The 12,263-nt window shown below is 35.3% G+C and overlaps 1 protein-coding gene across 1 annotated transcript in view; it reads left to right on the top strand.

Moving 5' to 3' along the window:
• Positions 1-2,682: 2,682 nt before the first annotated feature.
• The window catches only part of TMPRSS15 (transmembrane serine protease 15), a gene marked incomplete at both ends in the record, with an annotated part of 58,108 nt that continues 48,527 nt past the window's right edge, over positions 2,683-12,263 (top strand). The window contains 6 exons of the mRNA XM_080359724.1: positions 2,683-2,827; positions 5,266-5,396; positions 5,705-5,772; positions 6,491-6,535; positions 8,436-8,569; positions 10,261-10,305. Coding sequence (XP_080215850.1) covers positions 2,683-2,827; positions 5,266-5,396; positions 5,705-5,772; positions 6,491-6,535; positions 8,436-8,569; positions 10,261-10,305 — 568 coding nt within the window. The remainder of the gene's footprint in view (positions 2,828-5,265; positions 5,397-5,704; positions 5,773-6,490; positions 6,536-8,435; positions 8,570-10,260; positions 10,306-12,263) is intronic.

The raw sequence follows: 12,263 nt of genomic DNA, 5'->3' as shown, positions 1-12,263 counted from the left end.
TGTTTCTTGTCAGATGTGCATGTGAAAGTTCCTGGGTAATGTCATAGAGCAAACATCCTTCTTAGACGACTCTATGAGCAGATCTTCCCACTACCAGTAATCTTCTGATGTGATGAGACCTACCAGATATAAATTCAGAGTTTTCAACAATTGTTATTTCAATATATACTCAGAGCTCCAATTTGGGGCATGCTTAAAGACTAAAGGCAGGTATCAGTGTCCAGCTGCCTTCTCTATCTTCTCTACTTTTGACATACCTTAGCCTAATGGAGACCTATAGTACTTGGTCCTCTGAGCAATTATACTAGTTAAATGGCCCTGAAAACAGATTGGTTTCTTGGTTTGGTTTTGGAAGGGGTTGGTTTGTTGGTTGGTTGTTTTTAAATAGTTCAAACTGTAGGACTTCAGGGGGAAAATGGAGACATTGTTCCTTCACACCTTTCACTTGACCAAAATACAGGTATTTCCAAATTTGTTGAACATTTTTGTGTTCTACAGCATAGTTTTTTCATCATCTCTAGTCCAACTTAAAGAAAGTTACTCATTGCTCACATTTTTAATACTGTATGTAGTTCTAAAATTTTCTGATCCTGTCTAAGAACCTCAGGAGAGGAAATGCCGTTCTAGAAAACTGAAGATTCAGCAAGTTCTCCAAGTTGGATTAGCCTGGAAATAGGTAAAAATGGGAAGTATAAAAGACAATGTAGTTCTCTTCTAAGTCATGACTCCTCTGCCCAGTTATGTCTTGCTGGGTCAAGTATGCATGAAAAGATGTTTGAATAGCACATGATTGATTTATATTATGCCACTATTAGTCAAGCAATATTAAATAACGGATTACACAAGGAATCGTATATTTTTAACTACTAAAACATCTGCTAACTTGCTTACTAAATGAGGTCCATGTTTTTAATTGTGGGTTGGACTAGGTGATCTCCAGAGGTCCCTTCCAATGCCAGCCATTCTGTGATTCTGTGATTCTGTGATTTAGAGGTATTCTGAATGGATGTTCAGAAAAAGATAAAAACTTAAATCTCTTGCAATGAGGGGTATTGAAGTTATTGCTAAATAATTACAAGTAGTTAGAGATACTACAATGCCATAGTTCAGCAAGGTGTTCAGCAGTACAAATTTTATTTCCTCTTATACACACGTAACTGTACATATACATACACACACACATGTATTTATATTCATATATCTGTATGTGTGTCATATACAATATATATGAAAGCAGTTTATAGTCTGTCTAATATGATGACTCAAAGATCTTACCTGTTTGCAGGATACAGGCTGAGTTTACTTTTGCTCTGTCAGGGCAATATGATTAATCTGCCCTGAATTTTGCCAGTGTGAATCAGTTCAGCTGGACACTGAATCTTAAGACAAAATGCACAGTTCTGGTGTATCTTTATAGCTTTCATTTTAAATAAATAATGATTTACTGTTATTAATGCGAATTATCACTGGATTACTTTCAGCGTGTTAGTAATACACTAACTCAAAGATACTTTTGTCAGGCCAAGATTTTGATCATGGTTTAGAATGCTTTAAGTCTGGCTGGTTGTGTTGGAGATGCTTTCAAGGATCTCCATTCTCAAAGACTGGGCAGGCAACTGTAATGTTATCCAAGAGTTTTATTTTGGGCCTTTCTGACTTATTTCTAATATTTGTTATCTCAATTTCTGTCAATTTACAGTTACCTAGAACCTCCCTCTTCCAAAGATTGACTCAGACAAGTTTCTCTTTCCTTTTGTGGGTGGGAACATGGCTGGTTTACTTGAATTCATACCATAAATATGGATTTAGGACCTATGGTCCAGGGTCAAGAGTGGTATCTCACAGAACACAAAACATACAGTCAGTATGACTTTACTCTTCTGGAGCTGATTTATTCAAAAGTTTTCTCAGATTATATTTGTAGCAAGAACTTTCGGACTGGAGAGTGCATTAATTGTTCAATTTACCCTTGCTTTATTAAGAATGCATCACTGGCCATCCACAATTCTTTAACTTTATCAAAGGCTTGCTTCCCATATCACATTTATGCCTGGCAATAAAGTATAAAACAAACATACATTTCATAATTCTTATCTAGTTAGTTCTCTCGATACATGGACCTTACACAGATTAAATTTGTATTGCTGAATTACTGTTCAATGTTGAATTCTTGTTGCTGAACTAGAGCATAGCGCTGAACTCATTTGCCAGCATTACTTATACAAGTAAAATTACTTTTAAATAAAATTTTAAAGTAGAATACTAAAATGTATGGATTTCACTGCTGTCTTCATAACTGCACTTGTGAAGAATTACCAAAAAACGTGTATAAGCACTAAATCTGACACCAACATGTTATATTCAATTTCACTTTAAAATATCAAATGAAAAAGTAGTGCAAATGCAGTGAACAGCCTTACACTTCTGTGTTTTTGCTTGTTCTTTGTCTGAGACATAATCATGTTTCCTTTCTGAAGAGATTTCTTTTCTTCATATTGTGTATCTTGTGCATGAATATGGTTGTTCAGGAATGTTGTAAAAACTGATGTCAATGAAGTTTTATGGTGTAATTAATTTACAGGCTTCTCCTATAAATATCTGTTCAGGTGGATTATTACCCTCCTATTCAGGTTATTTGTGTCTTTTGCCAGTCCTTAATTTATACAAGCTTTTAAGACAGAAATGAAGCTGAGAAAATCATCTGAGAAGAAATATGTTCCTCTTAGTTACTATGAAATTTTGTTTGTTTCTCTGCTTGCAATTTTTGTACTTGTTTGTGTTGCACTGGTTGTACTTTCATGGCTAGCAATCCAGGAGTTAGAACAAGGTAAGTAGCCAGCCTTTAACTTTTTCAGAAGTTCTTCAGTAGATGTTCAGACTTCAAAGGCAGTGATGGTGTCATTGTAATTATGTTTAATATTTCATGCTTTTAATGCTGGGGGAGATGGGGGTAGTGTTATGTTTTTCTCCTCTCCTTCTCGGCAACTGATGAAAGCAAAACAGGCAAAAATACAAGCACTTGAAGCATGTTCTGTAGCCATAGAAAATAATTTTCATGGTTTAGACTTTGCAATAGGTTCTTGGAATACAACTCAAACTGTAAAGATTTGGTTATTCAATTATATTCATTAACTAGGGAAGGTAATACGGAAAATTGCAAATATTTGCTTTTTTTCTTGGTGTATGAGGTCTGACTCAGAAAGATATTGATAATCCACTGAAGTCTGTGGGGAGCTTCTACATCTCTTAGAATATTTTCATTAAAAAACAAAACAAAACAAAACAATTATTTTAGATAATTTATTGCTATGAGAGAGATCCTGCATTAGACAGTCAGCTCCCAGCCCTATGTACAGTTAAAGTACTTAGCCAATGCTCAGAGTGTGACAGAATCAAGCTACTGATACTCAGTAAACTAAACAAACAAAAAAAATCAATATAGGATGATTTTCAAATGGAACTGAAATTTTGGTTTTAAGATTTTGTGGATATATGCTAACTGTTTCATGGTAAGGCTACACCTGGAGTATTGGGTCCAGTTCTGGGCTGCCCAGTACCTAAGACATATGGAGCTACTGCAGAGAGTCCAGTGAATGGCTGATGAGACTGTGGAGTCTCCGTCCTCAGAGACAGTCAAAAGCTGTCTGGGCATGATACTGGGCAACTGGCTGCAGTTGGCCCTGCTTGAACAAAGAGGCTGGACCACAGGACCTCCAGAGCTCTCTTCCAACATCAGCCCTTTTGTGATCTAGATTTTTGTTTGAAAGAAAATGTATCTAGGTCTATGGAGCCCTCATAGCTAATAGCAAAAAGATGTTTTGAAATGAGGTAAAGGAAACAGGTTAAGCAAAAGGTTCAAGAACTATATTTTAAAATTATAATGATTTTCATAGGTGAAAAAATAACTCTAATACACTGAAGTTTTTGGTGCCTTCATTAACCAAGTGTCTACACTGTTTCATACTGAATAACATGAAGATTAAAGTAACAGTAAGCCATACTTTTTCAAAAAATGTTTTATCAGAATATTCATGTTTATGCCGTTAGTTGGTATTGTTTTTCATTCCTAATTTTAAACCTTGTTCTCCCTATCGACTTCCTTCCCCTCTAACAGAATACTATCACATTCCAGGGAAATAAAATGAGCTTAAAGGTAATGATAGTCTACTGTTGCATATAGTTAGAGACAGGCTTTAATGGCTTAGGTATTAGAAGATGAATAGGCAAGAATTTAGTTATGTGCAAAAGATAATTGTAAAACACTTAAAATATATATTTGACATATATAACAAAAGAAACATTTGTTTAAATAGATTTGCAATTGTCTTAAGGATAAATGACCTTCAAAGAACTCAAAGTGGTCTGCTACTAGTTGACAGTGGGAAGTCAGTGTCACTAGGCTATGTATTCTATCACAAGCAGTTTATTATAGAATTTATTAGTTATCTGCTTTTGTGTTAAAACTGATTTTGGATGTTAATGCCTTCAAACACAACGCAAAAATACCACTGGGACTGTAATTGGTAAGCAAAAGGCATTTTCTATTAACTACATTAACTGAGGTCTTGTCTGAAAATTTCCAGCGTGTTACACAGTGAGGAAATATGTTTGTGCATAATGAATTGCTTTATGCATACCTCATATGCTGTAACATATTAAAAATCCAGATAAAATTTTAAGTAAGGACCTGTTTCTAATTTTCTCATAAATGTTCCCAGAATTTCATGCATGTATTGGTAAAAAAGGTCAGGTCAAAAATAATTTAACTGGTCTGACACTAGTGTTTCCAGCGCTGTTATCAAAAACAGTGCACATTTATACTAAGAGTATACAGCAGTTAATACAGAGAGTGTGAAGTAGCAATTATTAGTATTTTCAATACAGAACACACAAAACCTCATCATACACTAACTATAATTCTTCCCACATATATTTGTCCCCTGTGTTAGACATAACTGGGCATACCATTGTCTCCTTTATCCATTCGCAGTGCAGCTGGGAAATTCAGCATTTAAAACAGAATTGGAGTAATGAAAGCAAACTACAAACAGTATTCATAAAAATATGTTTACAGTTGTAGATATTATAGACATTTTAAAATGTCTATCAGTTTTTTAAAATCAGGAAAAACATCTCTGATTACAAAGAAAAATAGAAAGCTAAAAGTTACTGTATTGATGATCTGTGTGGAATAAAATCTAATGTAATGCTTTTCATTTATTTCTATAAAATTCAGAACATTGAATTTTATTTTTAATTATCTAGCTGAAGCGGATGGGAGTATTCATGCCTACATGGGAACATTTAAAATACTCTCTGGGACATCCTTCAATCCTGATTTGCAAAACAGATCATCAGTTTCTTTCAAAGTCCTTGCTTTTGATGTTGAACAACTGGTAAGAACACATTGGTCTCTTGTTAATTCAAGACTATGTAGTAGGTACATTAATTCCCTAACACAATCTGCTGTTGATGCCCTCTTCTCTCTCCAAAATGAAATATTTCAGGTCCTAAGCCTGGTCAGAATTTAATATATTCTTTATGTGTGAAAATCAGTAAAGTATCAAAGAAAAAGTTTGCTTCTGTAGTCTAGAATTGAGAAGGAAATATTTAGTATTACAACCATGAATGCAGTGTGCAACTGGCTATACTTTTAATAACTTGTAGTAACTGTATTGGTTCAAGATTTCTCTTTTCCGCCTAGATACAAAATGTCTTTCAAGCAAGTGATCTGAAGAAAGAATTTGAGAGATGTGAAATTTCCCAGTTCATGTAGGTACAGTTTAATTAAACTTTACAATAACTTACCAATAACTTGTTTTTCAAGACATCATTGGGAACGTCCTATATTATTCCTTTCAGTTCTTATGTCTCCCAAGTGCTGCTGTGGGAAATTTGGCACTACTGGGTTTCCTTGGGAAAACTTCCTTCTTGGGCTCCTGAAAGTCCATGCCTGCTGTACGTCATGCTATGTTTGCAGGGTTGTTGACTCTTGCTGTCTAGAAGAAAGTTCATGTTAGAGATCTGCAGGCATCAGCTGAGATGAATGGAAATACACTCATATGTCCCTGTGGACACAGCTCCACTTAAATCATATTCCTTAAGGTGTTAGCAAGTAAAGCTGTCTTTTGACACCAGGAAAAGCTAGACCCTGTGAGTCCGAAAGAGTCGATAAAATAGGCACAGTAAGACCTGCTTCATTTATTAAATCTTCTTTTATCTCATTTTTCAATATCTCATTATGTTGGTCATCCTACTGAAGGTCAGCTGGCAAAAAAGTCCAGCATATACAGTAAAATCCATAGTGTTAATTCCATCTATACTGTTCTTTAAGAGGTCTTAATTCAGTGAAACACATGTAATACTGTCTCCCATTATTAAACTTTCAGAACCTGCTTCCATCCTGTTCACAAGATCGTAAACTCAAGGGGAATTATCTGCTTTTGTGTTGTGCTTTAGTTTATTGTTGTTTGTTTTTTTTTTTCTATAGGAAATCTGACGATGGTCGTGAAAGACTCGAGATGTCAGAGAATAGGTAATTGTATATAACAAAGCTTATTTAAAGTATGAGCAAGAGACAATGATATTATTAATTTGGAAAGTTCTTTTGAGGACAGTGACTGGATGAGAAAATACATCTTTAGAGATTGGATAAGGCCCTCTAAAAAGCATATGAAGCTTCAAGACATATCTTCCCTCCAACAACATCCTTTAGGATGAGAAGAAAAAAGATCTAATAGTTGCTAAGACTGTTAATTTAGAAAGAAAAACGGGAAACCTAAGGACAGTGAATTAGATAGGAAACTAGCTAGCAAGGAAAGGCTATCAGTTTGTGGAGAGCTTGCTTGTGGAAACCTACTTAAACTGGGTGGCTGATATCACTTCTTATCATTGGCAATGAGTTTTTGACAAAGAAAGGTCTGACGACATACTATGATAGGTGACGACAGAGCAGAGGACAAAAGATTAGGAGTCCAGAAGACCTGGAAAACCTTGAGAAATGAATTATTAAATTAGTTGCCTTGCAGGTGAGACCACAAAATTAAAGCGCACATTACGTGACAATGGATGATGCAGTTCTGTGATTCTGTGATACCAGCCGTTTATACAATAGGAATGTTTTCTGTAAATACATAAAGTGGATAAATACTCAGAGGAGAGCGTTCAGTTTGCTTGCAAAAGAAAAACAGGTATTAACCAACTGTGAATACATGTATGTTAACAGTGAGCAGCAGATTTGAATTAGATTATTTTTTTGACTGGAATAGTGAGGGCATAAACCTAATTGGTTAGAAAGGTGGAGTATGATCACTTTATGAAGGATTTTATAACGTTAAGGGAATAGAATACAGAGTGGTAGGAGTAGGTCATTTCCATTTTTTTGTCTTTGTGAAGATCAAATCAGCACAATTCGATTTCTGCACATAGAATGGGACTATTCTCTTACCAAATTTGGGCATAAAAGATGGAGACATCTCTGAGCTAGCTGCTCAAGACTGTAAGTGCTGGGTTTCCAGAATTTTCACATCTGGTCTATTTTGATGGGTTTTTTTAGGAGATCAGTCATGCAAAATGATAGCTTATTTCTTCCCATCAATTACAATGGGAATCTAGGTATCTGCACCGCAAACATCTATACAGATACTCCTGTATCTTGACAAAAAAGACCACTGAAATCACAGAAAACTTGATGTCAGTGGATGTTTTGTCTGGTTTTTAATAGATCAAAAAGGAGCTGTCTGCATTTCTGCTTTGAAATAATACTTGAAATATTACTTTGTCTCAAAAATTATTTTCTAGTTGACTATGTTAATTTAAAAGTTTTTACCCCTTTGGGCAATCTCCTCATTATTTCACCCTTGAAACTGCTGTGTCACAAAGATAGCAATAAAAGCTTTTGTTTTGTCAGTGTGGCCTAAAGATTATCAGAAACATGTAAGAAATTAAAGAGGAGAGTTTTTCCCTATATTGCAAACTGTAAGCTGTGCTAAGCAAAATAACAGGATTGATCACCCCTTATCAAAAACAACTGATGAGTCAGTTGCAATCAGGTAGTATAAATGCTTAAAAATAAAAAATTTTGCAATTAAATTTAACAGAGAAAAGCTTTAGCTAACATATTTTGACACTAGCTTAATCTTGCTACAAATATATAACTTGAAAATAATATGTAGAAGGGATGTGAAAATGAGTAGATTAAAAAAAAAAGAGTAGATAAAGAAAGAAAATCTGTTTCTCCATGGTTCAAACCTACCTGATAATGAAGAGGTTTTTCTTTATGTTTCATCTTAGCCAGCCAAGATGTAAAGATACTCTGACTTTGTAAATGGAAGCTGTGTCGGAATTAAATATTGTCTATGTGATACGTCATATATTGATTGGATTTTCTTCACTATCTTGCATATCTAATCACCTTTTCTGTCTTATGTTGCTAGTGTTATTGTGACCTTCGACCTTTATTTTACCCAGAAGATAACAGTTGAGAAAGTAAAAAATGAACTGGTTTTGGGTATCAACACAGATAAAACTCAGACTTTGAAAATTGATGTGAACAGCATACAAGTCACAGGTAATGCTAGCAAACATTTTTTGTCTGTACAAATCCTTGAGAACCACAGTTTACGCAGATTAAAACTTTGACTCCCAATCAGCAAAAGAGCTCCCATGGGCATTCTCCTTCCCTGTTACAGAACTTTCAGCAGCAGCTGAAAGAAACATTTACAATCTTGTCAATGAGAAAGTGTGAGTCAGCGTTGGGTGTGTTCATGAAGGAGGCAGTAAAGGACGAAGTAGTGATTTCCCAGTTAAAACCCCTCAATTTCATCTCATTTATGTAGCAAAACCTTTGTAATTTCATTTTCCCTCAAGTTAATGCTATTAAGCCCCAACCGTGTTGTTTCATCAGTAAATGCAATTATCATTGTGTTTTGCTAAAGAATAAGGACAAGGGCTCAGCCTCACAGAGAATGAGGACTCATTTATTGAAAAGATGTCAGTAAGAACAATAACCTGAATACAGGGTATGGCTTCTGGAGAAGTATGCCCAAGGAACAGACTTCATAATCCTTTAATGCTTAGGTGAAGTGTAAATGAAAAAAAAATGAATGAGGCTTTAAAGACTAGGTAGTTTTAAATTCTGCAAATATACAAATGTAATGACTTTATTTAAGTACTGGAAAATTTATCAAAGCCTAAGTGGAAATCCAGCAAAATCAATGTGAATCATTGTTTTTACCTTTGTTGAGGTAACAGGTCTTCACTGAGGATGAGGGTAAAAAGGTGGTTTGCATCCTTTGAAGTGGAAGTTGATTAGCTGATCTTTGAAGACCTATGGGAGATACTATTAAGTAGCAACTGATTGCTTTAGGAGGAGTGGGACATCTGGTGCACAATGTCTCTTACTCTATTCTAAAAGGTTCATTTTTTGCCAAGTACTTCAGATATTCAAAGGCTAAATTCAGAGTCTTGACATCTTTATTTCTCTTTACTGCTTGCACCACATATAAAAAGTTGTTTTAAATAACTGCACATCACTGTGGAAAGTGATTGCTCATTGTACTTCAAAAATGCCACCAAAGAAAAGTACGAAGAGCTTTTTGAAAGATTGTATATCTGTTGATGAACTTTGAAGTTGCCAAGCTTTTCTTGTTGTGCATCATTAAAATGCTGCTTTTCACATGATATGACCATTGCATCAGGAGTGCTTCGATAACATAACCTGTAACAACTGTAACTAATTAACAATTACAATCATATATGGCAAGATGTTGTGCAAGATGAGTATTATTTCAGTTTCAGAGGGGGAAGGAACTATGACACAGGTGCGACTTGCTTGAAATCACGGTTTTTTCATAGTGATTAAAAGTAACTTGTAAATTATCCCAGGTTAATTTTAACTCATATATCTGATCCAAATACTTTTCTATAAGACACAGGTGCTCTGTAAAGCTCCATAGTATAGAAAATGTCAAGATGGAGATTTTTCAGATGAAGATATATTGTATGAAAGACAATAAGTAAGGACTGAGGATTGAAAGGGATTATTATAGACCTTTCCTCCTGAGGAAGATCATAGAGTTTGAGAAAAGGCTGGGAACAAGTTGAGATGGTCAAAAGGAGGGAAGTGGGACACTGCTAGTGATTCAAAGTGAAACAGTCATAGCTAATTTATTTTATTTTTTAGCCTTTCTTTCTGAGTTATATAAAACTAGATACTGTGCTATAAAAAGTGTTCATAACAAACAATATGCTTTCTTCCAGTGGCTGCTGAAAATCCTACTACAACGATGCCTGTAACTTCATCAGGTCAGGATCTTTTATAAAACAGAAACTATTTTTTATTATCAATACAAGATGAAGACACTTGCTATTCAGACAGTATAACTTAGTAAAGCTTCCTTGGCTGTAGTTATGGCTTGATTGTTTGGGTCAATTCAGTGATAGTTAGCTGCCCTTCATCATTTCTGATCATTTGAGAAACTGTGATCTGAAGTCTGTAGGAAAGCTCCAAGAACTTAATTAGAGGATCAAAACAAAACCTGAGTCTCTGTCAACCAGCTGAGACACAAGCTGAAGTTTTTGCAGCTTTAAACAGGTAGATGAGGCTGGAGTCCTACTCTTATGCTGTGGTTGCTGATGCACTGAGAAAGGTTGACAGACTTTCATTCCACTGTTACTAGAAGTCTTACAATGAGAGCGTATGGAGCAGACACAAATCCTTGGTCTTGCATTTTCACTAAGTACAAATGTGCCAAAAGTCAGTCAGACAGCTGCATAACACAGCAGGTTCTTTGTAGCACTAGGTGCAGGTATTGTTATGACGTTTGTTCATGAGTAAATATGTATAAGCATAAGTATGTACATATGCCTGTGTGTAGACATACAAATACTAGACAGGTTTGAGGGTCTTCTATTCACACTGCAATAACTGATTTGCTGAGCAACATTATTTATAAGAAGATGCACACACACATTTTAGTACTAATATTGAAGTTGTCACAACTTGTTTTGTTTCAACAGATCCCGTGAGTCTAACTACAAGCCCCTTGACAACAACTTCAGGTCAGAACTTCTACATACCGGGGAAGACAAGAAAGCGTTGTCATGACGTATTTTGATGGGAAAGAAACACACAGAGATCTTTTGAAGTTATTGAAAAGCATGTGACTAGATCTAAAAGAAACACATTTCAAATTAACTTGGGTTTCACATTAATTTTCTTACACTTATGATGACATTTGACCTTCAGGATCAAACCACTCAAGCAGGCATTAACGTATCATTACCTAAGCTGGGGTGTGGGAATACAGCAAATACTGCACATCTCATAAGGGCAGATTGGTTGCTGCTTAGTTCTGCCCAAGTAACTGCAGAGACACTCCCAGAGAGCAAGAAGTAATGTTCTAATGTTGCATTGTGTTTGCCCAGGTTCAGGACAACTCACCACAAGCAGATCCTCAACAACTGCAGGTAGGTAACTATGTATGGGGAGGAGCAGGAAAGTTGTATGAAACAGTCCTCCATCATTCAGTTCTTGCACCCCATTGCTACAAGTATGCAACATGAGGGTTTACCTTTGATTTGATTGAGGAGATCTCTTCAAAGAGAAGGGACTTGTAAGATTCTACATTCTACAGAAGTGGTATATGTGTTCTTATGTTGATGTATATATTGACACTTATACTGACTGCTTGTTTTTACTTCCCATCATTTCTTTGGGTTTTTTGAAAAACAAAACAAAACAAAACAACCTGTTAGCAGACTCTCACATGACCTCCAATGGAAAGAAAGCAAAAGCTGATGAATCTTTGAAAACCTCCACTAGCCTTATCAATCGATAAAATACATATGACAGATAGATCTTTGTTCCACTGCAAGCATTATGGTAATACAACTCCAAAGTGTTAGTCAGTAGTTCGTTTCTGCTATCCTTCTGTTGTTTTGAGACATGGTTTTTGTTTGAGGTATTGTATATTGTATCATATTATATTTTAGATATCACTAAATAAAAAAGTGCAGATCCTTACAGTTAAAAAGTAGTATTACACATCTCATCAAAATGAATGATTTTTAGTTACTATGACTTATTAGGTTGGAGTCTACAAGTTTTGCTCACATTTTATTAAAGATATTACAGTCTGACCTGTTCTATAGGACAGAATTTAATTGATATTCTTACACTGGTAGATACAAACAAAAAAAAAGCTAACCCACTTGCAGTCAAAGCTATGTACACATGATTTAGCTGTGCCCTGGAGGCTACA

Source organism: Nesoenas mayeri (assembly GCF_963082525.1).
Source record: "Nesoenas mayeri genome assembly, chromosome: 1".
Classification (NCBI taxonomy): Eukaryota; Metazoa; Chordata; class Aves; order Columbiformes; family Columbidae; genus Nesoenas; species Nesoenas mayeri.
Note: the sequence above shows the minus strand (reverse complement) of the source record. Positions and strands in the feature narration are given on the sequence as shown.